The 27,274-nt window shown below is 34.7% G+C and overlaps 1 protein-coding gene across 3 annotated transcripts; it reads left to right on the top strand.

Annotated features, from left to right (window-relative positions):
* Nucleotides 1-192: 192 nt before the first annotated feature.
* On the top strand, nucleotides 193-27,274 carry LOC114881232 (extended synaptotagmin-2). Of its 3 annotated transcripts, none has more exons than XM_046285268.1 (17): nucleotides 193-281; nucleotides 896-1,351; nucleotides 1,424-1,564; nucleotides 1,637-1,713; nucleotides 1,795-1,861; nucleotides 1,933-2,078; nucleotides 2,151-2,271; nucleotides 2,483-2,653; nucleotides 3,145-3,230; nucleotides 22,916-22,964; nucleotides 23,029-23,118; nucleotides 23,195-23,281; nucleotides 23,871-24,029; nucleotides 24,110-24,262; nucleotides 24,336-24,459; nucleotides 25,262-25,544; nucleotides 25,616-27,274. In XM_046285268.1, the coding sequence occupies exons 2-17, from the start codon at nucleotides 1,019-1,021 to the stop codon at nucleotides 25,941-25,943; spliced, it is 2,415 nt and encodes an 804-aa protein (XP_046141224.1). In that variant the 5' UTR covers nucleotides 193-281; nucleotides 896-1,018; the 3' UTR covers nucleotides 25,944-27,274. The 3 variants fall into 3 exon arrangements, with proteins under 3 accessions (XP_046141224.1, XP_046141223.1, XP_046141222.1); XM_046285267.1 differs by having other exon boundaries at nucleotides 242-366; XM_046285266.1 differs by having other exon boundaries at nucleotides 244-358.

The raw sequence follows: 27,274 nt of genomic DNA, 5'->3' as shown, positions 1-27,274 counted from the left end.
GTCGTGGAGAGGGTAAAAATTTGTCCCACGTCCCACGGTTCTGGCATCACTGACTCATCGTACGGATGCGAAAAGCCGAACATACGCGAGTCTGCGCTTACGAAAATAGTCGAAGTCAGATGTGTTCCCCCCTTATCGCGATTATCAGTTACCCCTCGTAGAAAGGCTCCGTCCATATTTCATATGTCTATGGTTGAAATGTGACTAACACTGCTATATTTAGATGCGATCATACAATATACGTGTGTACTTACATATACCTACGCAACGTTGTTAGAAGTGTAAGCAAGTTATTAAAGCTGTTGTAATACTTGCATATAACTTAAGATTTGCGAGAAAAACTAATTTTAAAGTATAGGTAACAACGTACATATATGCATTTATGAACTATTTAAAAAAATGAAATAAGATTAAATATTACATAATCTGCCGCTTATTTTTAATACATTAATTAACTCCAATACATATTGTTCTTATATATTTTTTGCTTTTAATTATTTTGTTATGAATATTAACAAGTACTTGTAAGCGTACATTATTGCTAATAATTTAATTCTTATTGTAAATGTTAGGTCTTGCTTATCAATCTAAGATGCTTGATAGTATATCATTTCATATTTATCAAAACAGATCAAGTAATAATCATGATATAATTGTATACTAAATATCAAAGTCATTACAATTAAATGTAATGAATAATTAATCATTGTTACTTCCTTGATGTTGTATTTTTTATTTCATAATTTTATTTCTTATTATCATTATTATCTTTATATCTTCTTATTTAATTAAATGTAATGATAAAGTACTATTGGTATTCTTATTTTATTTTTGCATGATATTTTGTATTGTCAAACAAATTTCTGATACATAAATCTTTATTTACTTTTTGCAGTGATGTTGGAAGAATAAATGAACTGAAAAACGAAAAATTTATTTTCATATGTAACTCAAAGTTATATAAAATATTATAATAAATAAAATATTGATAATTGAAAATTGTCAATTATTTAATAAAATGGAAAGCAAATGTGAAGATGTTAAACCTTCTGAGACCATTCAATGGCCGTACATGAGCATAAGTTCATTAGCTAGGTCATTTTTGAGCAAGTTGGCAACTGTCGGTATTATTTGGGGATGGGGATACTTAAATTTAAATATAGCTTGGTTAATTGCACCAATTGTTTTGGTAACATGGAAAGCAGAGCGTAGGAAAGACAATGAATTGAGAGTAATTATGGCACAATCCACTGTGATGGCCAAAGAAAAAGGATTGATAATGGATCGATTAGATGAATTACCTTCTTGGGTTTATTTTCCTGATTTTGATAGAGTTGAATGGCTAAATAAAGTATGAAAACATAGAATTTATTAATTATACTTTATATGAATTTTAATTAATTAATTTTCTTTATTTCTTAAGGTTTTATACAAAGTCTGGCCAAGCATTAATCAATTTGCTCGTGAACTTTGTAAGCAAACTATAGAACCTGCTATCATTGAGAAATTGGCAGAGTATAAAGTAAAAGGATTTCAGTTTGAAAGATTAGTTTTGGGTCGCATTGTAAGTTGATCTTGATATTTATTTATCAATGTGATTATATATAGAATGACTAATTTGTGTTCACATTTGTAGCCTTTAAAAATCTATGGAATTAAGGCATATGATAAAAACACTTCAAGAAACGAAGTCATTATAGATGCTGATATTATGTATGTATTAGCTGTTTCTATTAATATTCTTGGTTTTATAATATTTATTGCTTATCTAATTATTCTCGAATAATTTTATAGATATGCAGGTGATTGTGATATTACTTTTTCTGTTGGAAATATAAAGGGTGGTATTAAAGATTTTCAGGTAAATAATTTTAAATATATCTACCATTAGTATCTATTATTTTATAACTAACATTTGTAATTACCTTCTAGATTCGTGGAATGATGAGAATAGTTTTGAAACCGTTATTACCTGCTATGCCGTTAGTTGGAGGTATACAAGCATTTTTTCTAAATCCTCCTGCTATTAATTTCAATTTAATGGGAATAGCAGATGTCCTTGATTTACCGGGATTTAAGTAAGAAGAACTAAGTACTAAATAAATTAATGTACGTTTTGAATATTTTATTAATCATGTATTTTTTTGTAGTGAGATTTTAAGAAAAACAATAGTGGAACAAATAGGAGCCTTCGTAGTATTACCAAATAAAATTGTTATACCGTTAAGTGAATCAGTACCAGTTGAATCGTTAAAAATACCAGAGCCTGAGGTAAATCATATTTATAAACATTCATTGGTGTAATTAGAATTTTCTTCTGGAGTGGACTTGGTTTTTTAGTTGAATTAACAGTATCAATTTTAAAGTTTTGGAATTCTGGAGAGGTGGGAAGGGAAGTCTTATCATGGGCCCTACTTAGTTATGCCAATGTAAACAGTCAGTAATTTAAACTTCAGTGATGAATTAGTTCTTTATTTTGTAGGGTGTTTTAAGAATTCATGTAGTAGAAGCAAAGCATCTAATGAAGAAAGATATCGGAGTATTGGGTAAGGGTAAATCTGATCCATACGCTATTATAAATATTGGAGCGCAAGAATTCAGAACAAAAACTATAGATAATACTGTAAATCCAAAATGGGATTTTTGGTGCGAGGTATGTACAATTTTCATTTACTGGAAATTAACATTTATTGCATGCTCTTGTCTGCAATTTTTTTCTAAGTCTCACAAAAATTTTCAAGTACAGCATTTTTTACATGGTAAGAAATAATTTTTTAAATATATGGAAACACGATTTAGTGAATATGGAGTATTTTAAAACATTACATTATTTCTTTTCATTTTGCAATTTAGCTCCACAATTTTGTCATTATATTACACCTATTATCTTATTATTTTTCTAAGCGTTTATACACACTTATAAAATGTTGCTGATCTAACATTTTAGTAACTTAATATATTGTAGTAAATCAGTGAATTGTTCCTATATTCTTTATATAAATTACTATATATCTTGCTTATGAAAATGCAAAATAGTTACTGTTTCGAACATATAGATTGGGAGCATCTTAATTTATTCTAATCTAGTTTCATAGTTCAATGCATATGTATGTATGTTACGTGTGATGTGTTATGTGGGACTAGTGTGCTGTGATGTCAGCCATTGCTCAACAAATTACTGTGCTGCTGTGGGACTATGATGATACTAAGGGTGACGAAAGTCTTGGAAGGTATAAACATATAGTATTTTATTTTTGTAAATTTTGTATTAAAGGTAAAGTACATTATTAAAATTTTAATATTACGATACTTTTCTGATTATCCGGTGGACTGTTACAAAATCTGAGCGGCATTATCTGCAAAAAAGTGAACAGGGGGAGAAACAAATGTCTTTGTTGTCGTATTTTAAATAAAATAAAAATTTTTTAATTTTTGTTTTTTTCTCAAAAAAGAGAGACTTGTAAATACCTGTTTTTCCAGGTCCTTTTTTCTCTGCCGGATAAGTGAAAATCTGTTGTGATTTTATTTAAAAAAATTTTAAAATAATTAAAACCTGATCTATGTTATATTAATTAAATAATTATTTTCCACATGTTTTCATAATGTATTTTTATCTATAATACATATCAAAAATATGACTGTTAATTATATAAAATAAGGGCATGTTTGTGTCATATTAGTTTAGAGTTTTTTTATTACATTTGGTTTGTGAGTGGTGTTTGAAGTTTGAGTGCATTATTTCATTGTGTCAGCAATCATTTAGTGCTTTAAAAAATATGATAACATAACCATACGTAATATTAAATGTTCTAGTATTAAAGTAAAATTGAAATTTGGTTTTTAATTCTTGAATAATCGATTCAGTATACATATATCTATACAATCTATACACACAGAGCGTCCTAAATGTAGCTTACAGTACCGAGTATAATAGGCTTCCTTAGGGCAACTGACAATATAAAGAAAGTCAATCTGAGAATTACCAGGTATTATGAATACATTTTCCTACACATAAGAATATTAAAGAGTTAAATAATACATAAATAATTAAAGAGAAAAATAATTCGTAAAATCATAATTTAGATGATATTAATATTAAAATTAATTCAAAAAGGGTTAACATAATTTCTAATATATTTCTATTGTATATTTAATAAATAAATTCAAATTCAAAGTTTTAAGTTTTAGCCGATACTCGGTTATGGACGAAACCAAATTAGTGCATCGGTTGACTCTTTTGGTTATCGAATCTGTAGGTTTGCAAGTTTCAGCATAAATAATGTGACATTTCACTAAGAAAGGATATTTTGATTGCCTAGCTCCCTTCAATTTATGATAGAACAGCTTTACAAATTTTAAAATTATATCTCGAAATGGTAATATTTTTTGTTTTTGTTTAAATGTCCATTGTAGGCGTTATGCTTGATAAACTAATACATAGAAATTTTTTTCAATGCAGCTTATTATTACAATATATCATTAAAAATTGAACAAATTCAGAATAGATATGTAGTTATAATGTATATTATAAGTAGTGTATAATAATAGCAGAAATGATGAATTTTCATTTACTGACATTTTTCTATGTCAGCCTAGTGTAATATAGATGTTTATATTAATGTAATATTCAATAATATATAACATATAGTTTAAATTGTTAATGATGTGCTATATATGTATATAATTTGTGTATATGCACATACAGTAAAAGTTGGATAACTATCCGAAAATCGAAACCGAAACCGAGCAGTTATGAAGCGGAGATGACTTTTCGGTTCTTATTGTTAGAAACGACTCGGCCAAGCATTTGAATGTTGTTGAACTTAGAAAAGGACAGATAACGAAAGAGAAATAGGTATGAGAATCAAAGGAACGGAGAAAAACATATTGGTGAAACAATACTAATTAAACAATAAAACGTTTTTATTTTTTAGTTTTGCAAAACGAAACTTTTACCAGTATGACTGTGAGGTTCTTCTAATTTAAATACGACAAAACACGATATAATTTTGTAATATACATGTAATTTTGTTGGCTGTGATTACAAACGATTCTTGATTTTCGCTTACTGACTCTCGCTTATTGACTTTTGCTTACTGATTCTCGCTTACTGATTTTTCATGCCTGATGCAACCGCCTTCTTTTATATCTCTTGTAATCGCGCGGCGTGCGTCTCGTGCTTGCTACTCCGCGTTGCGGAAATAATCCCGCGAGCCAGGACCTGGCGACACCTGCTTGATGGCAATACTCTTTTAAATTAATTACCACAATTTGAAGCATATTTGCTTTGTTTTTTCGCCTATTTAAGCCTTTTCCCATTATAAGGTAATAAGTAAATATGGTTCAAATTATATCGTGTTTGGTTTTGTTTTAATCAAATGAATCTCACAATTACATTAGTAAAAGTTTCATCGAAAAAAAAAAAAATGAAAAATCAAAAAGTTTTGTTGTTGCATTAGTATTGTTTCATCGATATTCCAGTTCAGGAAAAGTAATTGTAGTGAAAGTACACTAGTTGACTATTTAATTTGACTATTTGTTAACTGTTTGACGTAAGCAGATTCACTGGGTGTTTTCTTTTCATTCTTCTAGGTAGGCTTGAATAGCAGTTGTTGGCAAGCTGGTTTTTATCAGTTTTTATTCTTTGCAGGTGAGCTGTTGAATATTTCCTTATTTCCTCCTCCACAGTAAGGATTTTTAATAATTTGCTTATGTCGTCGTTCCTTATATACCATGATGCGTTTATGGTACTTCTTAGGATGACCGATTGCACATTTTCTATTTTTTTCCTGTGGGATTTGGCGGCCAGACTTCGATTTGTTTTAAATGGTTTTGTAGATTTGATGTTGCAGTTTCTATATTTTTGTGCGTGGATAAAATAGCAGTGTCGTCCGTGAATGTAAATAATTAGGTATGGGGAGAGGTTGGCATGTCCGCCACGTATATGGAATATAATATGGGTTCCAACACTCTTCCCTGCGATACGCCAGCATGGATTTCCTTTAGGGTAGATGTTACACTTTTGAGCCGAACATAGAAATACTTATTTGAGAGATATGAGGCGATGATTAAGAATAAATTATTCGATAGCGTTGCTTTTAGTTTAGTTAGAAGTCCCTCATGTCAAACTTTGTCAAAAGCTTTTCCCGCGTCCAGGAAAGCTGCGGTACAATATTTACCTTCCTCCATAGAACCAATTATGCTATTTATCATTCTGTGGGTTTGTTCGATTGGATTGTGGTTTCTTCAGAACCCGAATTGATAGTCTGAAATCAATCTTTTATAGTCAATTTCTTTCATTATTCTATTGTGAATAGTTTTCTCTATTACTTTGGAGATTATCGGAAGGAGTGATATGGGTCTGTAGGAGGATGGCATTTTTGGATCCTTACCAGGTTTTTGCAGCGGTATAATTTCTGCGCATTTCCAGATATGTGGGAAATATCCTAATCTAAAGATGGCGTTAGTCAAGATTGTTATATATCTTATCGTTAGTGCTTTAGCTGGCAGTTCCTTAAGCATTTTAGCTGTGATGAGATCGTATCCTGGAGTTTTGTTGTTGTTGCAATAATTTTTGTTTTTCTCACTCTTTTGTAATTAGTGCGACTATTGTCTGCATTGGGTTGAGAATGTGGTGTATATGCGTTCTGGAATGTTTCTTTGTTAGTATTCTGCTAGAGTCTCTGTTTGATCTTCGACAGATTTAGTCCAACTCCTGTCCTGTTTTTGTATCGGCGGAATTGGTAAGATTGGTCTTTTTATTCTTTTTATACATTTCCATAGGGAATGGTTCGATATTGCAGTATGGTCTAGATTTAAGATGTATTTCACGAAGTTGTTGTTGTTTGTAATACTAATGTTAGGGTTTTTAAAAGGAACGACACAAATGTTTGAATATATACGTTTACTTAAGCTAACATTACAAACTAGTAAGTGAAAATGATGTAGCATAAAAGAAAAAGGAATCTAAGACTAACATGGCGCGCGTGGCGAAGAATAAAACGGGCTATACAGAATAGGGAAAAACAAAAGATGCCCCATCCGACAGTTCACGCATCTGCGGAACTATAAAAGCCCCCGCAGACTGCAGACTTTCTATCGGCCGATAGTTTGGTCGGGTTCTTAATCAGTATGAAGATATATGCAAGTGCGCATATTACAACGATTCGGTATCGGCCGATAAATAAGTTTGATGGGCTGCACGATTACATTCAAACTAAACTATCCATCTCTTTCCACCCTGTCTCTTCTTTCACCAACCCGAGTATTTAGTTGGCTCAGTGTGCGCGTTAACAGGCCAACCCGACCAAACTATCGGCCGATAGAAAGTCTGCAGCCTGCGGGGGCTCTAAAGGTTCCTAACTATGTTTCCAAGCGTGCCAACTTGGATGTGCCGAATGTTTTCTCATTTGAAGGGACGTACGTTAGGTTGATTAATTCCTCTTCTAATTTCTCTCTTACGATGTGATATGTAATATCAATATGCTTCGTCCTACTGTTCTCAATCCTACTCTTGACGAAGTCAATCGCTGCCCGATTGTCACAGTTAATCTGCAAAGGACTCGAAAAATAATGTGTTAGCTTTAATTCAGACAAAAGCATATTCAACCATATGGTCTCTTTAACTTCATTCGCCAAGGATACGTATTCCGCTTCCATTGTATAGATCGATAAAGATTTCTGCTTGACTGATTTCCACTGTACAACGTTGTCTGCCACCAACGTTATCATTCCCGAAAACGAGTGCCGATCATCAAAGTCACCCGCCCAGTCGGTGTCACAATACATCACTATTTTCGGGCTAACGCCTGTCTTGTATACTATACCATAGTCTTTAGTTGCACTCAGGTATCTTAAGGCTTCGCCTGCTGCCAATGCTGCTTATCTGGATTCGAATTATATTGCGATAATTTGGTTACCGCAAACAATATATCGGGTCTCGTATAAAGAGTCAAGAACATTAGAGCTCCAATGAGCTCTCTGTATGGTACATTTTTCATTAATGCTCTCTCCTCTTTTGCGGTAGGTGCATCCCTCTTGGACACCTTAAGACCCGGGTCCAATGGAGTCGTTGCTCTTCTGCAGTCAATCATATTGTATTTCTTCAATATTAGGAGACGCATGTCACCCACACTGTTGCGTTCCACTTTGACTCCCAATGCTTGACTGATCTCATCTGAATCTTTGGCTTCGTATCTCTCGGTGATGTGCCTCACAGTATCTGTAACTAATTTCAAATCTGGTGCAAAAATAAAAATGTCGTCAACATAAACAATTATGATTGTCCAATCCTTTTTTTTGTATACGCAACTTGACGATTGTAATTTTCTGTATCCTTGACCCGCCAAAAAGTCATTCAATTTCTGGTTCCAGCTTCTTCCTGATTGCTTTAAACCATAAATAGGACGCAACAACTTAACTACTGTTCCTTCCTTGACTTCGTACAACGGTGGTGGTTTCATAAAAATCTCTTCTCTTAGCTCACCATATAAATACGCACACTTCATGTCCACGTGTCTAATGTACCACCTAAAAGTCACTGCCAATGCTAAAAACAGTCTTATTAAAGAAAAGTTAGCCACTGGTGAGTATGTTTCTTAGTAATCTACTCCCTTTTCTTGCGAAAAGCCCTGCGCGACTAGTCTCGCCTTATATCTTGTAATTACTTCCTCTGTATTAGTCTTCAGTTTGAATACCCACCTGCATCCAATGCATTTTCTACCTTCGGATAAGTTCGTTACTTCCCAAGTTCCTCTACTCGTTAAGCTGTCCAATTCTTCGTTTATTGCATTTTTCCATTCAGCGGCTTGTGGAGAATTCAATGCTTCTTTCAAGCTTCGAGGTTCAACAATTTCAACTAGATTTGCTTCAATGTCGCTATCCTCTATTTCGTTGTCTTCTTCCGGTTCCGTTGTTCTTCTTCTCATTCTCCTGCGCACTCGGTTTTCCCTTACATCCATATGGATTTCTGATGACCTTTTTGGGCCTTCCTCTCTTCTTGGCTTGAGCAGTGCCATGTGCTCCAACTGTTTCGTCTTCTCTCATCATGTGATCCTGTCCGTCAGACCGTTCGAATCGGATGTCCTCTTCAAGGGTTCCTATGTCCTCTTCTGCAATTTCTTCGTCGTCGTCAGATCATACTTGGTTATATCTGTAGCTTTCGACGTCTTTTCTGTAAATCCATCCATAACCCATCTTATCTTCAGCAAATTGTACGTGCTTTGTAGTGATGACGTCTTGCTTTCGTGGACACCATAATCTATAACCGCGCGTTTAAGTAGCATATCCGACGAATATGCATTCGACGGCTCTGTCATCGAGTTTTCTCCGTCCTTGACTAGGTAGGCAAGCGTATGCTAAACATCCGAAGACTTTCAGGTGACGCACGCTTGGTTTACGATCCGACCAGAACGTTAGCGGTACTATACCTCCAGTTGCTGAGTGGCCAGTTCTATTCTTAATGTATCCGGCCGTTACAACTGCTTCCGCCCAAAACTTCTGTGGTAATCCTGAGGACTTCAGCATGGTTCTTGTCAAGTTCAACAAGGTTCTGTTTAACCTTTCGGCTACGCCGTTCATTTGCGGTGTCTCAACGTTGGATCTCTCGTGCTTGATTCCTAGTTGATTAAAGTACGTACTTAGGTCACTATTGCAATATTCTAACCCATTATCAGTACGAAACCGTTTTATCTTCTTCCCGGCTTGACGCTCTATTCTTGTAATGTAATCTCTAACGGCATCTTTTACTTCGTATTTCGTCTTCAAACATTTCACTGACACCATTCTCGAAAAATCGTCAATGAACGTTATAAAGTATCTACTTCCACCAACGGATTGAACCGGAAACGGGCCACAAACGTCTGAATGGATCAACTCGCATATATGATTGGTTTGTCTTACCTTTAGACTCTTGCAAGGACTTTTAGTCGCTTTTTCTATGCAACAGGCATCACATGTATATTTGTCTAACTTCGTGTTACCAAGTCCTATGACTTGATCCGAGTTTGCCAACTCCTTTATTACGTCGTTGCTGAGGTGACCGAAACGTTGATGTCATATCGCTTGATCCTGTATACCTACTCAAGTTGTTTGACTCCACCGTTTCTCCAATAGAAGTTTGCACTTCAGCTCTTTCTATGTATAAGTCGTTCTTCCTATAGGCTTCACACATGACTTGTTTTGATAAGGTATTTCGTATTTTCACCTTACCTTCTCTGAAAAGTAACTCTTTATTCTTCTTTTCTATCTGAGAAGCGGACATTAAATTTTTTTTAAGATTTGGCACAAAATAAACATTATTTAACATTACGTCTTTCTTCTCATTCCCAACAAATGTTTTAAGTATTACATTACCAACTCCCTGTGCATGTAGGACTGCACCTGGTTTATTTTGATCAGCTGCTGTATTTATCACCTGTATATCAGTCTTTTCAAAGTTAGAAAACCATTCTCTTCTCTTGCATACACGATGAGTGTTCTCACACATCTTCGACGTCAATGTGGTTCAATGAGACTAAGAAAGCATCGTATTTCTTCTTTGATTTTGGTTGAAACTTCCTTTTGTCCTTTTCTAATTTAGCTCTACAGTCTTTTGCGATGTGCTCTATTTTCTTGCATGTAGTACTTTTAGTCTATTATAATTTTGAACCTTTTGTTCCTTCGCTTCTGTTCTCTTCACAAGTTGAAAAGCTTCTTTATGCACAACACCTTCCTCGCTTTCTCTTGATACTCTTCTATCGTATTCTGTCAATAGGATTCTTTTGATTTCTGTAGATGTAAACTTTTCATCTGGTAAACTGGCCAACGCCATATTTAAGTTTTCATAATTGTTTGGAAGACCTGCTAGTAGTACGTACGCCAAATCTTCATCCTTTACCTCTGCACCTGCCTCTGTCAAATTATTAGCCACAATCTTGGCTCTTGATGTATAAGCTGACATAGATTCGGTATCTTTCATTTGTAAGTGATTAAATTCTCTTTTAAGTTGAAGGATTCTTACCCTAGACTTTGCACAATCTTCAATATGAATCTGCTGTTCAGATTCTATACTCAAACCGATGGCTGCAGTAGCTTTATTATCATTGGATGCGAACGCTTTTCTTTCTGCTTCTGTGGCATTTTCGTTTGGCTCTACAGGTTCCAACATGTGCTCTAGTAGTTCTTTAGCTCGTAATAGCCATTTCATTTCTATTTTCCACGTTCGATAATTTCTATCAGATAGCTTCGTAATCTGAGAGTCGTTTCGGTTGTCCATTTCTCTCATTGGTATTAACTTACTTTGCAATTCTGTTGTGCGCTTGACTTTGACCGAACACGAGGACGCTTTGTAAATTACGTTTTACTTTTTCTATTACGCGTACCTGGGCCCATAACCATTGTTAGGGCTTTTAAAAGGAACGACACAAATGTTTGAATATATACGTTTACTTAAGCTAATATTGCAAACTAGTAAGTAAAAATGATGTAACATAAAAGAAAAAGGAATCTAAAGCCGGGTATCCACCGGTATCAAATGCTCGTATCGTATCACCGTTCCGAACCCTTTTAAATAGGCAGACGTTGCCTCGTTGCATGCGACGGTGTGCTGCGACTCGGACAACATTTCTTCGTTTCTTGATAGAAACGGTTAGGCAATAGGACTAGGCCACTACAGGCGAGGAGTTTCGTTTCGCTGCGTGCCGTTCCAAAGGAACGGAGGCAACGGACCCATCCGAGAAATTTGTTGATTCTTTGCCGTTCCATCGAAGGCTAGTACTATGTACTTCTTGCTGAAGCTTTTGAAAAAGTTGTTGTATTCATCTTGGATTATTGCGTGAAATATTTATGTCGTGATTATTTAGCGTGATATTGATTGTGGTTGATTGTATTTTTTCCATTTGGCATGAGAATATTTGCGTATGCTTGATGCTCTTTTTTATGAGAATGTCTGAACCTGCACGGACTTTGCCACTTGGGTATGGAGTACCATAATATACGTAGTTTGGGATTTTTATGTATGCCTTTTCTGATTGATGCGTTTCTGATAAAGCAATTATGTCAGTGTCGTAGCACGTAAGAAATAGTTTTAATTCAGGCAGTCTATTCTGCAGCCTGTTACAGTTTCACTCCATTATTTTGAATTTTGGACCTCTTGTATCGTTATCAGTTTCGTTAGTAGATTTAACATTATTGACATTTGCGTGGCTAATTTTTCTATTAGGTTTTATAATTTTTCTATATTACTTTTAAAATACTCTTCCTGGGTGTGTACCGTTTGATTTTTACTTCGCCTGGGTAGGTTCTTACACTTGTCATGGGAGTCGGAGCCTGTTTTGTGAATAAGTTCACGTTTTCGTGGTTTGATTGTTCTGGACTTAGCATTTCTACATTTCTGTTTCTGATTGAAGGAAGCATTTTTTTGATGAGCTCCTTTCTTACAATGCAGCCTTTCTAGGTAGCGGGATGATTGCCTTTACAGTTGGTACAGGTGACTTTCTCTATTTTCTTGCCTAATGGACAAAAGTTTGTGAGATGTATTCCCGCACATTTTACGCAATTTGGTTGCTTATTGCAATAGTTTTTGGTGTGCCCAAAGCATTGGCATCTTGCACACCGTGGTAGATTTCTGGTTGCCCTTGGAGGTTCAATTTTGATTATGGTGTTACAAATTGCAATTATTCCATATATCTCTTTGTTATTGTTGGCTTGTTCGAGTTCCACCAGGAACATTGGTAAAGATATCGATGTATGTACCGCTCTTTGTAAGATTGATAATGCTGCTTAACTTATGTCCTTTTGACTGTAAGTCTGCTTTAATATATTCTGTGTTTAATCTTGGGTGTAGATATTTAATAACTACCTTGAATTTCCTTCCCATTTTTGGCTGGAATGTGTAGTAGTCAGCATTTTCGGTTCTAAGTGCCCTAATTATTAATCGGTACGCTGATGGGTTTTGGGCCTGGATTTTGACTTGTTTCTCCTTTAACTGTTTTAGTAAGTAATCGTTAGGGTTTACCAGTTGCTTTAAGGTTTCTATCACAGGAATAATGTTGGGTGCTTCTATAAATATAGGTGGCGGTTTAGGAGTCGGATTATCTATCTCCTTTTCAATATGGGGGTCTGCAGTATCTCATATTTGTTTGTTAGCTCGGTGTCTTCTAGCCATTTTGATGCACCTTGCCGTTTAACTATTTTTATTTTTGTACCTTGTGGTTCCAGGCTCGTTAGCTTGTAACTGTTTCTTTTTACTTTTTCTACTTCGCGGATTGGTTATTGGGTTGCGGAGAATTTGGAGGTTGTCTGACAAGAAACGGAGATGATTAGGTGGTAAAATCTACTTATATATTCTGATTATCAATGATACAACTCAGGTAATACGTAAGCTGTTATAACGGCGATATTCTTTTAATTTACAAAACGTAGTACGCCACTCCTGGCTCGCTATCTACTTCTCATCGACGCGATGATTTTAACTTTACAAAACGCGGTACGCCACTCCTGGCTCGCTATCTACTTCCCATAGACGCGATGATTTTAACTTTACAAAACGCGGTACGCCACTCCTGGCTCGCTATCTAGTTCCCATAGACGCGATGATTTGAACTTTACAAAATGCGGTACGCCACTCCTGGCTCGTTGATCTTTCTAATTCTTCCAGCTCCTATTAGATGTTATTTTTATTGTTTGCTAGAGTCGCTGTCAAAACGATAGGAGGTCCGGCCCTTGCGGGATAGAGTCCCATATCGCTGACCCACACTAAACACCATACGAGCAGTGATGTCCAGGAAACGTCCAGAGGCACGTTAGTGGTCTCTTAGAAGTTTCCGGAATCAGTAATTCGTGTGGAGCCGTGTTCGTCTCCCACACACTTCAAACCTTGAACTATTTTGTAAAGTAGGAGTTGAAAGAATCAACTAGATGATTTTCTTCGTTAGGCGAGAAATGTTACGAATTGAATTAACTGGACACTATCCCTTAGAACGACTAGGAGGGTTCGGCAGAGCACAGTATTGTGATCTTGACGTTAACTCCGTCACTAATGGATAGTAACCGTGACTTTAATAATGTATTAATATATGAAAAGAAACTATTTTGAATTTACAAAACGCGAAGCACGAATCATATGCGCCACAAACCCAGGAGTCACAAACTGAGTCGCGGCACTGCTTCACGGAATTTATTTCACTGGTGTTGATGTGAACAGAAATAAATGTAACTGAGAATTTAGATGGGATTAATTCTGTAAATTGACTACTACGACGAAACCTTGGTTATTCGCGAATGTGGGTCCTTGAAGCAGTGCCGCGGCTTAGTTTGTGCACGCGACTCCTTGGTTTGAGGCGCATACACGAAGATAGTAGATCGGCAGTTTGACGATTGTACTAAGTCGGTTTGACTCGTCTTCGTGTATAGTTTCTCGCCCAACGGACCCTCGTCTTTCGCGTGTTAACGCTAGCGCGTTCGAACGTAGAGTGCCTGATCATCGATCCCGCATCGACCTCCTTCGATCGATCCTAGGTAGGGATCGATACCGCGTGGGGATCGATGCGCACGCATCTCGGGCGAGTGGGAATCTTTGTCGTTTAAGGGGTATGCCCCTACTGACCCGACTGTATCAATATGTAACATAATGTATGGTTACAAGCTGAACTCCTCTTTTCTTCCTTTTAATTTGTTTTGGTAGTTTCCATATTTCGTTATTAACTGTTTCTGTTTCGGTATCTGAGCATTGTAAGTCCGCATAATCGTCTCACCTTATAGCGTGGATTGGTTTTTTGACGTTGTTACCAGGTGCCCGATGTCAGTCATCTTGCACTTTTATTTGCACAATATTAAGAATGGAATCAGCCGTTAGGCCGGTGACCGTTGGTGGTAATTTAAATAAACTCGATTCAATCACTCTATATCAGCACTATTATTACGGTTTACGTTTCAGCGAGACGACGAGAGGTAAACACAACTGATCGTTACGACGCACAGTGGTCCCAAATTGCAAAAACCTGGCCAAAACCTCGAAAATGAATTTTTCGTTGGGACTATTTTAATAGCTGGGTTGTGCACTCAAATAGTGTGTCTATAGGAAAACCAAGGAGTAAAGGTTTTATTATTATTACTTATACATACCTGCAAAATGGTGAGCGTTTCAATTACCGCGTTCATTCGTCACACAGTTTTCGTGCAGTGAAATACAGTGTGCAAGAGCAAAGTGTAAAGTGAATAATTTTAAACAGACTGTAGGAGAAGGGAGAAAAAGATTGTCTGTCAAACTCGTTAGTGGGGCTGACAACAGACGATCCCTGTCCCAGACACCTATCATACCACACTTCGGAACTTCTATACAGGGTGTCCCAGAACTGGGGTAGGAGCCAAAGAGGGTTGATTGGTAAGGTCATTCTGAACAACTTTTTCCTTTGCCAAAATGTTGGTAAAGGCTTCGTTTTCGAGTTATTAGCGAAAAACACTGGCCAATCAGAGCGCGCCGTTAGTGCGGGCCGAATCACGGGAGTGTTGGGTATGCTCCGCGCGGTCGTGATCAAGTGCATCGGCACTACGTCGGTATAATAAGATTCGTTGGGCAAAAGTTGTATCGAATGATGAATTAAAAAAAGAAAGGAATAATAGTATCAAATTATTGATTGCTCATGAACAACGAATCCTATTACACCGATGTGGTGCCGATGCACTTGATCACGACCACGGTTTGAACGCAGAGCATACCCAACACTCTCGTGGTTCGGCCCGCGCTAACGGCGCGCTCTGATTGGCCAGTGTTTTTCGTTAATAACTCGAAAACGAAGCCTTAAACAACATTTTGACAAAGGAAAAAGTTGTTTAGAATGATCTCAGCAATCATCCCTCTTCGGCTCCTACTCCAGTTCTGGGACACACTGTATATTCGAACTGCATGCCGGGCGATCGCTTGCAAGAGCACTGTCACCGATCATCTCGCTGCCACCTAGCGATCCCCGGCCCGAACTAAAGGCGTCTGGGGAGACGAAACCCTTTCTCCCCCACCATTAAACGCCTGCAAGACTATATTAATTTCAATTCTGCAAAATAGATGCTGTTCCTGAAAGTAAGTAGAATGTTTATTAGTACCAGTATATTTAAAATAGTTAACGGTAACGCTGTATGATAGGAAAATGTATTATAATAAAGGTATAATAAAAAAATATATATTAAGTTTATATATATTAATATATATTAAGTTTATATATATTACTATATATTAAATTATACATATATTTAAAATATAAAATATAAATAATAAAAGGTAAAACTTCATGCGCGAATGTTAAAGATGTAGACCTAAAGTTGCGTATCCCACAATATCCCGCTAAAATTCTTGTTCAGGCTTGTAGTTGATACTTTTATCTTACAGTATTTGCAAAAATTAGTTGCCATTAATAAGTGCCACCCGGATCGGCCATTTTTTATAATGCAGGGTAAGCGTGTTACTGTATGTATGGTTTTGGGTGGACTTATTATTAGATTTAATGAATTTTCTTTAACGTGATGCATAAATGAGATTCTTTTACTCGAAATTGTATATTTTTTAATGAACCAGTTGATTTAATTCATTATTGACTATAAAATTCTACCAGCCTCCACTGAAGAAAGTACCGATAATGACACTGACAGGAGTTCAGATGATTCTATGTAATATTTCTTTTGATTTTTACATTTTTTATTTATTACTGCGGATATTTAATTTAATAAATGCAATATAATTTGTGACTTCAGTATTTTCATTTACAAATGCCTCATAATTCAATCACGAGTTACTATTGGGATCGACTATTTAAAAACTACAATTTTATAGTTTTAGATTTTTATAATTTTAGGATTTTATTTAGTATATTTGGAGTTTTAATCCTGATTTAGCGATTCAAAAACTCCATTATACTCATTTTCGAGAAGAACTAACAATTTTTCAATATACACATCGCTCATATTGGATCCGCCATTTTGTTTTGTGTAATTTTGACTTTTGATTTGTAATCACCGGCCTCGAAGACCCCTAGGTACCAATTTTCATTTAAATTGAAGAACGCCTTCATATTTTGGCTAGGTTTTTGCGATTTGGGACTACTACGACGCGACGGTTCGATCAAGACTTAATCCTATAAAATGATTTTTAAAACTTGAGTTGTTTATTTTATGAGTCGGTAGGTGTCTATATTTGATGCCAAAAAACTGAAGTAGATTGTATAACAGTTTATAGTGGAAAAGAGCTTGGGAGCTTTCTACAACATGGTGCTTACCAAGATCTTTGATAAAGATAACGCTGGTCAAGATGATCCACTTGGCAGGTATTGCTGCTTGTAACAAGTACCACAGCCGACTCTAGTACTAGCCGTGCTGAAGTAAAAATGGCAACACCGCGGGAGTCCGGTCTGAATATATCAACACCTACCCTACTCTATCTGCCTCCCGGACCCCCAGACTCCCAGCCAATCAACGTCGTCAGACTCCAGACTACTTTCTGGATTTCACATAACCTCTTTGGTTTCGTTCCAATAATTTCGCTTGTTTCAAGGTTTTTATTAACTTATATACACGTTTATCAATTCTTAAATGTTTCAATTTGATCCAAAGATGGTTTCATTTTGCTTCATACCTAAATTTTCTTGAAACCACTGTAAATATTTCAAATATCATGCTTCACAACACCAAACTACTTCGAGAGTACACAAAATATATATCACATTTGCAACATTTTTTATACTACCTCATCACTTTTACTTGCCATAGTTGCAACGTTTATGTATTGTTTATACATAATTAATACAAAATAGCGTATATTACTACAGCTTTTAATTAAAAAAGACGTTAATTACAATTCCGAGCACAGGAGTCTGTTTTTGAAAATAGGACTCCCGATTGTCACGTGAGCGGTGTTGCCACGTTGTTCAGCATGGCTAGTACTAGAGTCGGCTGTGCAAGTACCTATATGTAGTTATCCAAGCATAGAATGCACTTAGAAGCCCTTATATAATATAGAAACATTTATAGTTCAGAAGAATATTTTTCTTTGTATGTTATTATAAATTATATGCATAGTGCATGTGAAGAAGTTTAATAAAAATATGCAAATGTGGGGGGGGGGGGGGGGGGGGGGGGGGGCTGAAAATAACGTACGATCCGAAAATGGCAAAGGGTCTAGCCATATAAGCATAGTGATTTGGCCCCAGCAACAATTTTGATCGCCACTAACGTTCAGCCTGGCTTTGCTTTATGTTGTATCAATCCGACACTCTTGAAACTTTTACAAATAATAGTTAAGTAATAAAGGATTGTTCTTAATTTTTTCGGTGGGTATCACTTAAGGGGTTGTTTGTAAAAATCAACCTCAAAAGTTTATTTATTAATTTTCAACCCTTAAACATCGGATAAAAATATTGAAAAAAATATATGAAATATAGTTAATGAGTACATACTATTTGCGCTTTAGTGTGATCAAATATCTTAAACAGTTTCCAAAAAAAAAATAGTAAAGTTTAGGGTTGTTACCCTTGTATCTCCCTTATTAGGGTGGGTGGGTGTTGAATTGCTCACAGTTGTTCTTTAGACAACAAGCATTATGTGGTATAAATATCAACCGAAATTGTTACTGGGACTGATTTACTACGCTTTACTACTGCTAAACCCTTTTTCTTGCGAAGAAAAATTAAAAATTTTATTATTTGCAGTTTGCAAGTAATAAATAATTATAAAAAGGGAGTAGAGGACCCCAACTATAATATAAACCGATATCTTCATCAGCTTATTAATTGCCGAGATATCGAATAAAAACATTGGTGAATTTGTAGAAAAGCTATTCCCCCTCTGATTTCGATGATTTTTAAATGTGTTGTAAAATTGCTCATTTTAAGCAACTTTTTTGCTCTAAGCTATGTCGAACTCGATTAGTTTGTGAGATATTCGCAAAAGAATATTGTTACTACTACAGCAAATTCTGCCTGAATTTTTTAACGTTAGTAAGTAAAAAACAAAGAATGACGAACGCTATATATTTTGTCATTTTTTATTTTCGTCTTATTTTGACTTCTAGAACTATCCCTTGATTTTTCCCGACTTTGTAAAACACCCTGTATATAGAGGGTATTTCAGAGGGAAGATTAACACAGAATGATAGTAGCATTATATTTAAAGTAGTAATTATTTACGATACCAGTAAAAAATATTACCTCAACCTCAAAATGATTACAAGAATCATTGGAATGAAAACAATAGTATAATATGACAAAGTGGAATTGGAAATAAATTAAATATATACGAAGTTGGATTTCTCATACAATTTTTATCTTATGTACCTTTATTGAGAAACCCTCTGTTTATATAAAAATAATTACCTCAAATTATAATTGTAATTTTATACGTTCTGTCTTCTGTGATTGAATAATTTTTTATTTTGAGCTTTCTCTAATAATTCTTTATTTTAACCCTTATTCGGTCAAGACGAGTCCAATGAACTTATGCTTATTTAATTTACATAATGGTTCATATAATTTTTATCCTTTTTTATTATATACAGATGATTTAAAACTTTTTCTTAAAATAAAAAATTTGGTTTGCCAATTATTAATCTAACATAAGAAGATCTCCGACTACAACAGTGGAATATAAATAATCGTTTATCTTTTAATGTTTTCAGATGTCATATCATTTATATAATATAATATAATGTGTTTTAAGAGACATTTATATATTACAATCAACATCGACGGACTGTCAACGTTACATAAATAAAAAATATCCGGATAAGGGTTACTTTTGAGTTCGCGCTTTACAGTGATTCTTTTTTTTTTAAATAAAACTCGTATTAAGCTCTTACCTCTTTCTTTTTTTCACTGCTTTTTAATTACTTTTGTTTGGTATTAAACGCTTTTTATTTCTATCTTTGTTTTTGAAGTTTTATTGTGTCTACAATTTATATTTATACAATTTCAAATACCCGCATTATTGAATCATATTCATACATGTACAGTTTACATTCTAATCATCATTGACATAGCTAGAATTGGGAGAGGGTGAGGGATATTGCATTTTAGCCAAAATATTTATTTCTATTAAAATAAGATTTTACAAGAAGATTTTAGATTCTTAGAATTTTAGTGTGTCTTTATTGGATCCCCTGCGGGGTTACAAGACTTCTGCCTCGCTTCTTCTACATAAATCTCTTTCATTACATCTTGTTAGCCTAACTTAGCCTAGCTAGTTTATCTTTTTAGCCTATCTTTTGCGCTATCGTGCGTGTGTGCGTGCATGTGTGTACGTAAGTACATTCTCTCTCATTCGCTTTTCTCTCCTCCCCCTGGAACTTCCCGCTCTCTCTCTCTCCTCTCCTCTCCTCCCTCCGTTTTCCTTCTGTCCTCCTTTCTCTTGTTTATTCAATCCTTCCTGCACCTTCTATTCTTTCCCTTTCCTGTCATCCTTTCTCCTCCTTCCTATTTTCCTCGCATCCTCCCAAGACTTGAGTCCACCACTGCTCCCGCCATCCACATTTTCTGCATAGCTCTTGATTTTTTCCTTCAGGAAAAAAATCAGAAAGGCTATAATATGTCGCTACAGCGTGTCCCTACACCTGCGATCTTGACCAAACCTGGTATGCTGGTAGACCTTGACCCCCTCAGTAACCACCTGCAATATTATTTGGTAGACTCTTTTAGTTTCTGAGATAATATGAATATCCAAAGTTGGAATTTCGACTTATTGTTAGTCAAAATTCAGTGAAATTCCCCATAACTAGTCAGAACCAGTTGCAAGTGCATGAAAAGCATGTTTCTGAGCAAATGGTCACCATGAAGAAACGGATTTTGACTTTCCCAATCAAGAGAAGAGCGACTTTTTTTCTTTCGGAAATTTTGTTGGTTCTCTCTGCTCCCAGTACTTCAACTCCCTAAAGCCGTTCCCTAATCTTTCCTTCCTCCATCCCTTCCTCAGATAACTTGGGATTCCTTCCTCCCTCAACAGTTTGCATCCCGGGTTATATTTCGATTCCTCTATCCTTCTCCACCTTTCCTCCATTTGTTTCTTTCTTCCCATTTCTCTACTGCTCTGAATTCCGCTTCCGTTCCTATCCCTATTCCTCTCTTCTCCCTATACTTCCTCCTTCCCTCCTCCTATCTTGATTAGCCTCATACCCTTTCACTTCTTTTCACCTCCGTCAGTACCCTCCTCGCCAACTCGCTTCTCTTTCCCCTCCACAACTTTTCCTCAAATCACCATGCTCTCCTCCTCGCTCCCACCCTGAACTTTCCCCTTTTGAGCTCCTCCCTTACCATGTATCCTGGCGTTGTCCACTCCAGCCCCATAACCCACCACAAAAACTGTTCCTGTGCCTTCCCCACCCTCTTTCATTCCTCCCATCCCCATATCTCTGCCCCATACTCCAGCACCGTCCACATCTGTGTATCGAAAAGCCCAAGGCCGCGTTCAGATTATGCAATAAAATTGTACAACTTTCCGTGCAATTGAGAGTCCGAATTTCTGTGTTTCTGGCTGTGCCTGTACCAGGTATGCCGCCCGAAAAAGGAAATGGTTTTCTCTTGTAGAAATACCAACTTCCGCATTTTTTATCAGATCTTTGCGGAAGCGACGTCAATCGATTTCTTATGTTTTTGCGATCAAAATGAAACCAAACGCGACATAAGTTGGACAATAATTAACCAAGTTACGTGAAAAATCTAAATGCATAATTAAAAGCCAATTTCGTTAAAAGTTGTCCGGTTTACGTGATATGAGGTATAACTATTCTTTCCCAATCCTTCCTAAATCTCCTTTCACTAGTCCCCCAATTTTTTCTCCCCATCCTTCAGTTGCTCATCCATTCTCTCATTCCTTCTAACCACATAGTCTAAATTGTACTTGAATCTTTTCACCTGTTCTATCTCCTTTCCCTTTCATCGCCATTCCCTTATCTTCTCTCTTCCTCTCCCTTTTTAACATATCATCATCTTCGTTTTATCTTTATTAACTTCCAACCGTTTTTTTTTAATAATCCGTCATTACCCCTATTATTATCCCCAACCCTCTTTCTGCATCTCCTAATAGTGCCACGTCATCCGCATATGCCAGCGAGAATACCCTCTTTCCCCGTAGCATTCCCTCTCCCTCCTCCTTCCTTTCCAACTCTTATAAAAACGGGCATTCCTGTCTACCTCTCGTCCAGTCCAAAACTCCTCTCCTACCCTTTGTTCCACCTTTACCTTGCCCTTCGTCTCTTTATAAGTCTCCTTCACTCTCTCTATTAATCCTCTGCTTACCCGCCTCTCCTCCATCGTCCTCCAGAGTATCTTCCTATTTACAGAATTAAATACCGTACATTTTCCCTCTCTTCCTCGTTACTTGCCAATAGGCCATTAAATATATCAGGAAGTTTTATACACGTATGTTATCCATTACCCTCATGCCCCATCTAAAACTCGTCTGATTCTGTGGTACCATTTTCTGCCTCACCATTTCTTCCTAACCAGTCTCCTTGTTACTACCATCGTGTACACTGTACACCTTATACAGTGTGAGCATAATTGTCTATACACCTCTATACTCCCTCACCTCCTTCCCCTCTCTCTTCTTTACTATCGGCACTATCAACCCTGTTTTCCATTCCTTTGGTCATCCTCCCCTTTCCACACTCTTAGAATCTTAGTATTTTAGAATGTTGAGATATTGGGAATTCTAGAATTTTAAAATCCTAGAATATTGAAGTTTTGGAATGTTTGATTTATAAAATTCTGAAATTTTGATATTTTTGAATTTTTGAATATTAGATACTTATCGTTAGAATTTTAAAATTTGAGAATGATGAAAGAATCAAGCCCACCCTGAGCTCTACTTATGTAGGTAGTCATGCTAGTGCTAAGCATATTTTATATTAAGCTATATTTTAAATACTTTAAATATACTACTTCCATTTGTTTTATGAATATAGGGCTACGGTTGAGGTCAGCAGAGTAAAAAAGAAGGGAAATATTGATACAGTAAGTATGAAATACAGTATTAATGTAATTATAAGATATATTAACAAGTATATATTTTTTTCAGTGGATTTCATTGGAACAAGCAAAACATGGCATGATTCATTTAAGATTAACATGGCTTCAGTTTTCAAAAAATATTACTGATTTGAAAACTGTATGTATTTTTAATATAATATAAACTTATAATATGTTGAAAGTTTTGAATCTTTTAATCTTTTACTTTATTTTAGGCTTTAATTGAAACACAGGAACTTCGAGTAACATCAATGAGTACAGCTCTTCTCATTCTTTATGTTGATTCAGCTAAGAATTTGCCAGTGTGTATAAATTTGATTAATTTATAATAGTAAATAGCGTCCAGTTGAGAGAAAACAGTTATAATTATTAACTTTCAATAAATTGTGACTCACGATTTCCATCATGATATTGTACTTATAAGGTATAATTTGCATCTGAGATAATTCTCTGAAAAATAGTCGACACATAGTTGTTCTGATCCGCAATCATTCAGATCTACGAAGTGAAAACAGTTCTCAAAGATCGAAATGAAAAACACATTTTCCTCAATATTTTAAAACAATTTGGATATTATTAAGTGCCCACGAGTTGTCCCAGGCGTTGGTGTCCATTTTACTTCTTGTTGTACATGTCTGTATTAGGTACTTGAAATTATGGTAAAAATATTACATAATAAAACTGTCAATAGTTCCAACGTGACAGCCAACTCCAATCAACTGTATAAACAGTTTTTCAAAATATATTGGTGAAATTTTTATCAAAGTTAGCATGTTATACTTTAGTGATGTCTCTTACTAGTTGTTTTACCATTGTATCATAAACATTGCGGTTCATTACGATGGGAACCTGGAAGGTCATGACTAATTCAAATTATTGTAAAACTTTCAGTGTGTTCGAGGAAATAAGCAGCCTGATGTCTATCTTGAAGCAAGTGTCGGTGCAACCATTAAAAGAACCGCTACCATGTTACGTTCCTCTGATCCAATATGGGAACAAGGTTTTACTTTTCTAATTAGCAATCCCGAAACTGGTATCTTGCATATAAAGGTACGTATACCTACTTCTGAAAAAAATGTTGCTTTTTCATGATAAAAATTTAATGTCTCATATTACATGTTAATTTTTAGATTACAGATGAAAAGACTGGTCTTATAATAGGAGAAATGAGTTACAATATCTCGTTACTTTTAAAACAAAATAATTTAGAAATTCCACAACAGCCTTATGATCTGCAAATGGCTGAAGCAGATAGCAAGTTAATACTTTCTATGTCATTAAATGTATGATCCCGTTAAATTTTTTACATAAATTTAGAAATAGTAAAAGATAATAATAAAAATTCATTTTTATCAGATTCTGAAGTATGAGGAACCTGAACCTACATCAGAGGAAGATGACGATGATCATGATATTAACCAGTTGAATAAAAGAATTGAACGCCAGGAATCAAATATTAGTAATATGTCATCTAAAAACTGTAAGTGTATTATTTACTTGTTTGGCAGGCTCAGAAGCTAATCAATGTAAATCATGAAATATGTTAACGGAGATCAGAAATTTCAAATTTTACAGTTCAAAATTAAAATTTAAAATATAAAAATTAAAAAATTAAAGTTTAAAAATTTTCCGACTCAAATTTTAAGATTCTGATTTTAAAGTTTCCAAATTTCAAGCTTCAGATTTCGGAATTTCATAATTCGAATTTTAAAGTTTCACAATTCAAATTTTAGAGTTCAGTTTTAATTTTTAAGTTTCAAAATCTGAAGTTTTAAAAAATATTGAATAAAATCTTTGCAAGTAAACTTTTATACACGAGTGGTAGGATCTTCTCTTACATCACGATTTATTACTTTTTCTACTCTAGATAGCTTTCAAGATATTTAGCCGAAAAAATTTTTCTTTCTTCGTTTTAATGAGAATAAGTGATTTCGAATTATTAGGTTTTTAATTATTAAAATACAATACAATACAATATAATCACTTGGGCTATACATATATAAATTCTTTTTTTTCGCTTTTTGATTTGATGACTCCAAAGTGAGATTTTGAAAAATATTCATATCTATGTAGATACAAGGAAGAAACATAATAGATTATTTACACTGATTTTCCACTTAATAATTCAGCAAAAAATTTTGTAATCAGTATAAATACCATTGTCCATTAATGAGATATTTGCACAGCATAAGTGTTGTAATAGTTAGTGAAAGACCGACTAAACTGATTGGCTTCTAAGCTTTCTATTAATATTACAATAACAGTGTAATGTCTTTTTTAAGTTTCACCTACTCCATTGAAAAAACAATCGTCAAAAGAATCAATAATTAGTGCAACGCATAGTACTGGATCAGATGCAGCTGTTGTACCTGAAGACCGAGCTCCATTAGAGGAAGAGTTCATTGTCGCTAGTGTTGATCAATCTATTACTGAAAGCCCAAAGCTAATTCATAGAAATTTAAGTGTAACATCATCCGCTGGTGAATCAAAATTAGGTCGAATACAGTTATCCTTACGTTATAGCGTTCAAAGGCAAAAGCTTATAATCGTTGTGCATAAAATAGCGTAAGTAAATTATTGATATAAAAAACCTTAAAACGTTTGATAACATGTTAATTGAATGTTTATTATTACAGTAATTTACCTCTGCCACAAAATGATATACATAATATACCGGATCCTTATGTAAAGTTATATCTACTTCCGGATCGCCATAAGGAAACTAAACGTAAAACAGCAGTAATGAAGGATAATTGCAATCCAGTATTTGATGAGCAATTTGAATACGTTGTTTCTCAAGCTGATTTAAATTCTCGTACATTGGAAGTATCTGTTTGTACCCAAAAGGGTTGGTTATCCACTGGGAGCAATGTAATGGGTCAATTACATTTGAATCTAAATGAAATCGATATGACAAAATCATCCACAAGTTGGTACGATTTGCAGCCAGAGACTAGGGACTAGAAGATAAAGGAAAGCAACTAAAAATTTGAATAGTTCTTTATGTGCTTAATGATCTGTTGAATTTTCACGATACAGTTTCTCCAAACGTTCATGAAATAATGTGATCATATTTGAATTTCAAATGATAAAGTATTGAAAAGAGTACCAAAATATTTGGTATTACAGGGAATATAAAAGATTTGAAGAAAAGATAATGATTACATGTCTTTTTGCACTTGGACCGTCCACTGTTAAAAACAACAAAGCGCTTTTTATAATGTAATTTGATTTATATATGATCTGAATTTTATTTTGCAACCGTCATTGAATATTGTACTGTTGCTAGTATATGTAAGTTCGTAAGCACATACATATAAATGTACATATAGTACCAAGCATAAATTAGTTTTCCTCGGAAAAATGACGAGGTAGGGAAAGGAGGCTTCATCACTCATTATCAGTGAAATACTTGAAAGGCTCGAAAGTTACCATGCGTTATGTTCAGTTTACACCAGATTATTATTGAGACTAATTTCGAAAAAATTCGTATAATTTTTAATTATAACATATGAAATTTAATATATGTAAATATATTAATTTTCAAGCTTTAAGCAATTAAGTTTCAACGTTCACAATTTTAAAATGTCAAAATTCAAATTTCAACCTTCAAGATTTTTTAATTTAAAAATTTGAACTTTGAAATACCTAAATTTAAAACTGCATTTTCAAAATATAAATTTAAAAATTTCTAAATTATAAAACTCCATTTTTTTAATTTTGAAGTTGTGAACTTCAAATTTGTTGAGTTTACATACGAATAGTGGGACTTTCTTTTCCTACGACATCGTTTTCCTAAGAAAGGTAATATTATGCTCGGTTCTGTATTTATATCAATATTAATATATATTACATTTATAATATGCACAATATTAAAATCCCTTTTGATTATAATATTTAAAGCTTATAACAATAGCTTTAAATACATTGAAGTTTGTGAACTAAAATTTATTTTATTCTTTTTGTTACATTTTTGTTATGTATATTAATACTTATAACATGCATTGATTTATTTTAAATGTTAATTTATCTACAAACTTGTACAGTACACTTGTACACCTGCAAATTATAATTGCACTATTAGTAAGTAATGAATCTCATTATACAATGTTGTTCAATTTATGGATAGCATAATATGTTACTAACAATTACGAAATTAATATACACCCGTATATAAATTATTGTATTGAATATTAAATTTTTGGTATATGTTTTTGTACCTACTGGTTTAAAATACTACCAATATAATATTGCTAATTGTTGATAATAATAATTATATGCATTTCAAACTGCAA

Source organism: Osmia bicornis, chromosome 3, assembly GCF_907164935.1.
Source record: "Osmia bicornis bicornis chromosome 3, iOsmBic2.1, whole genome shotgun sequence".
Taxonomy (NCBI): domain Eukaryota; kingdom Metazoa; phylum Arthropoda; class Insecta; order Hymenoptera; family Megachilidae; genus Osmia; species Osmia bicornis.
This window is presented reverse-complemented; position numbering and strand designations above follow the sequence as displayed.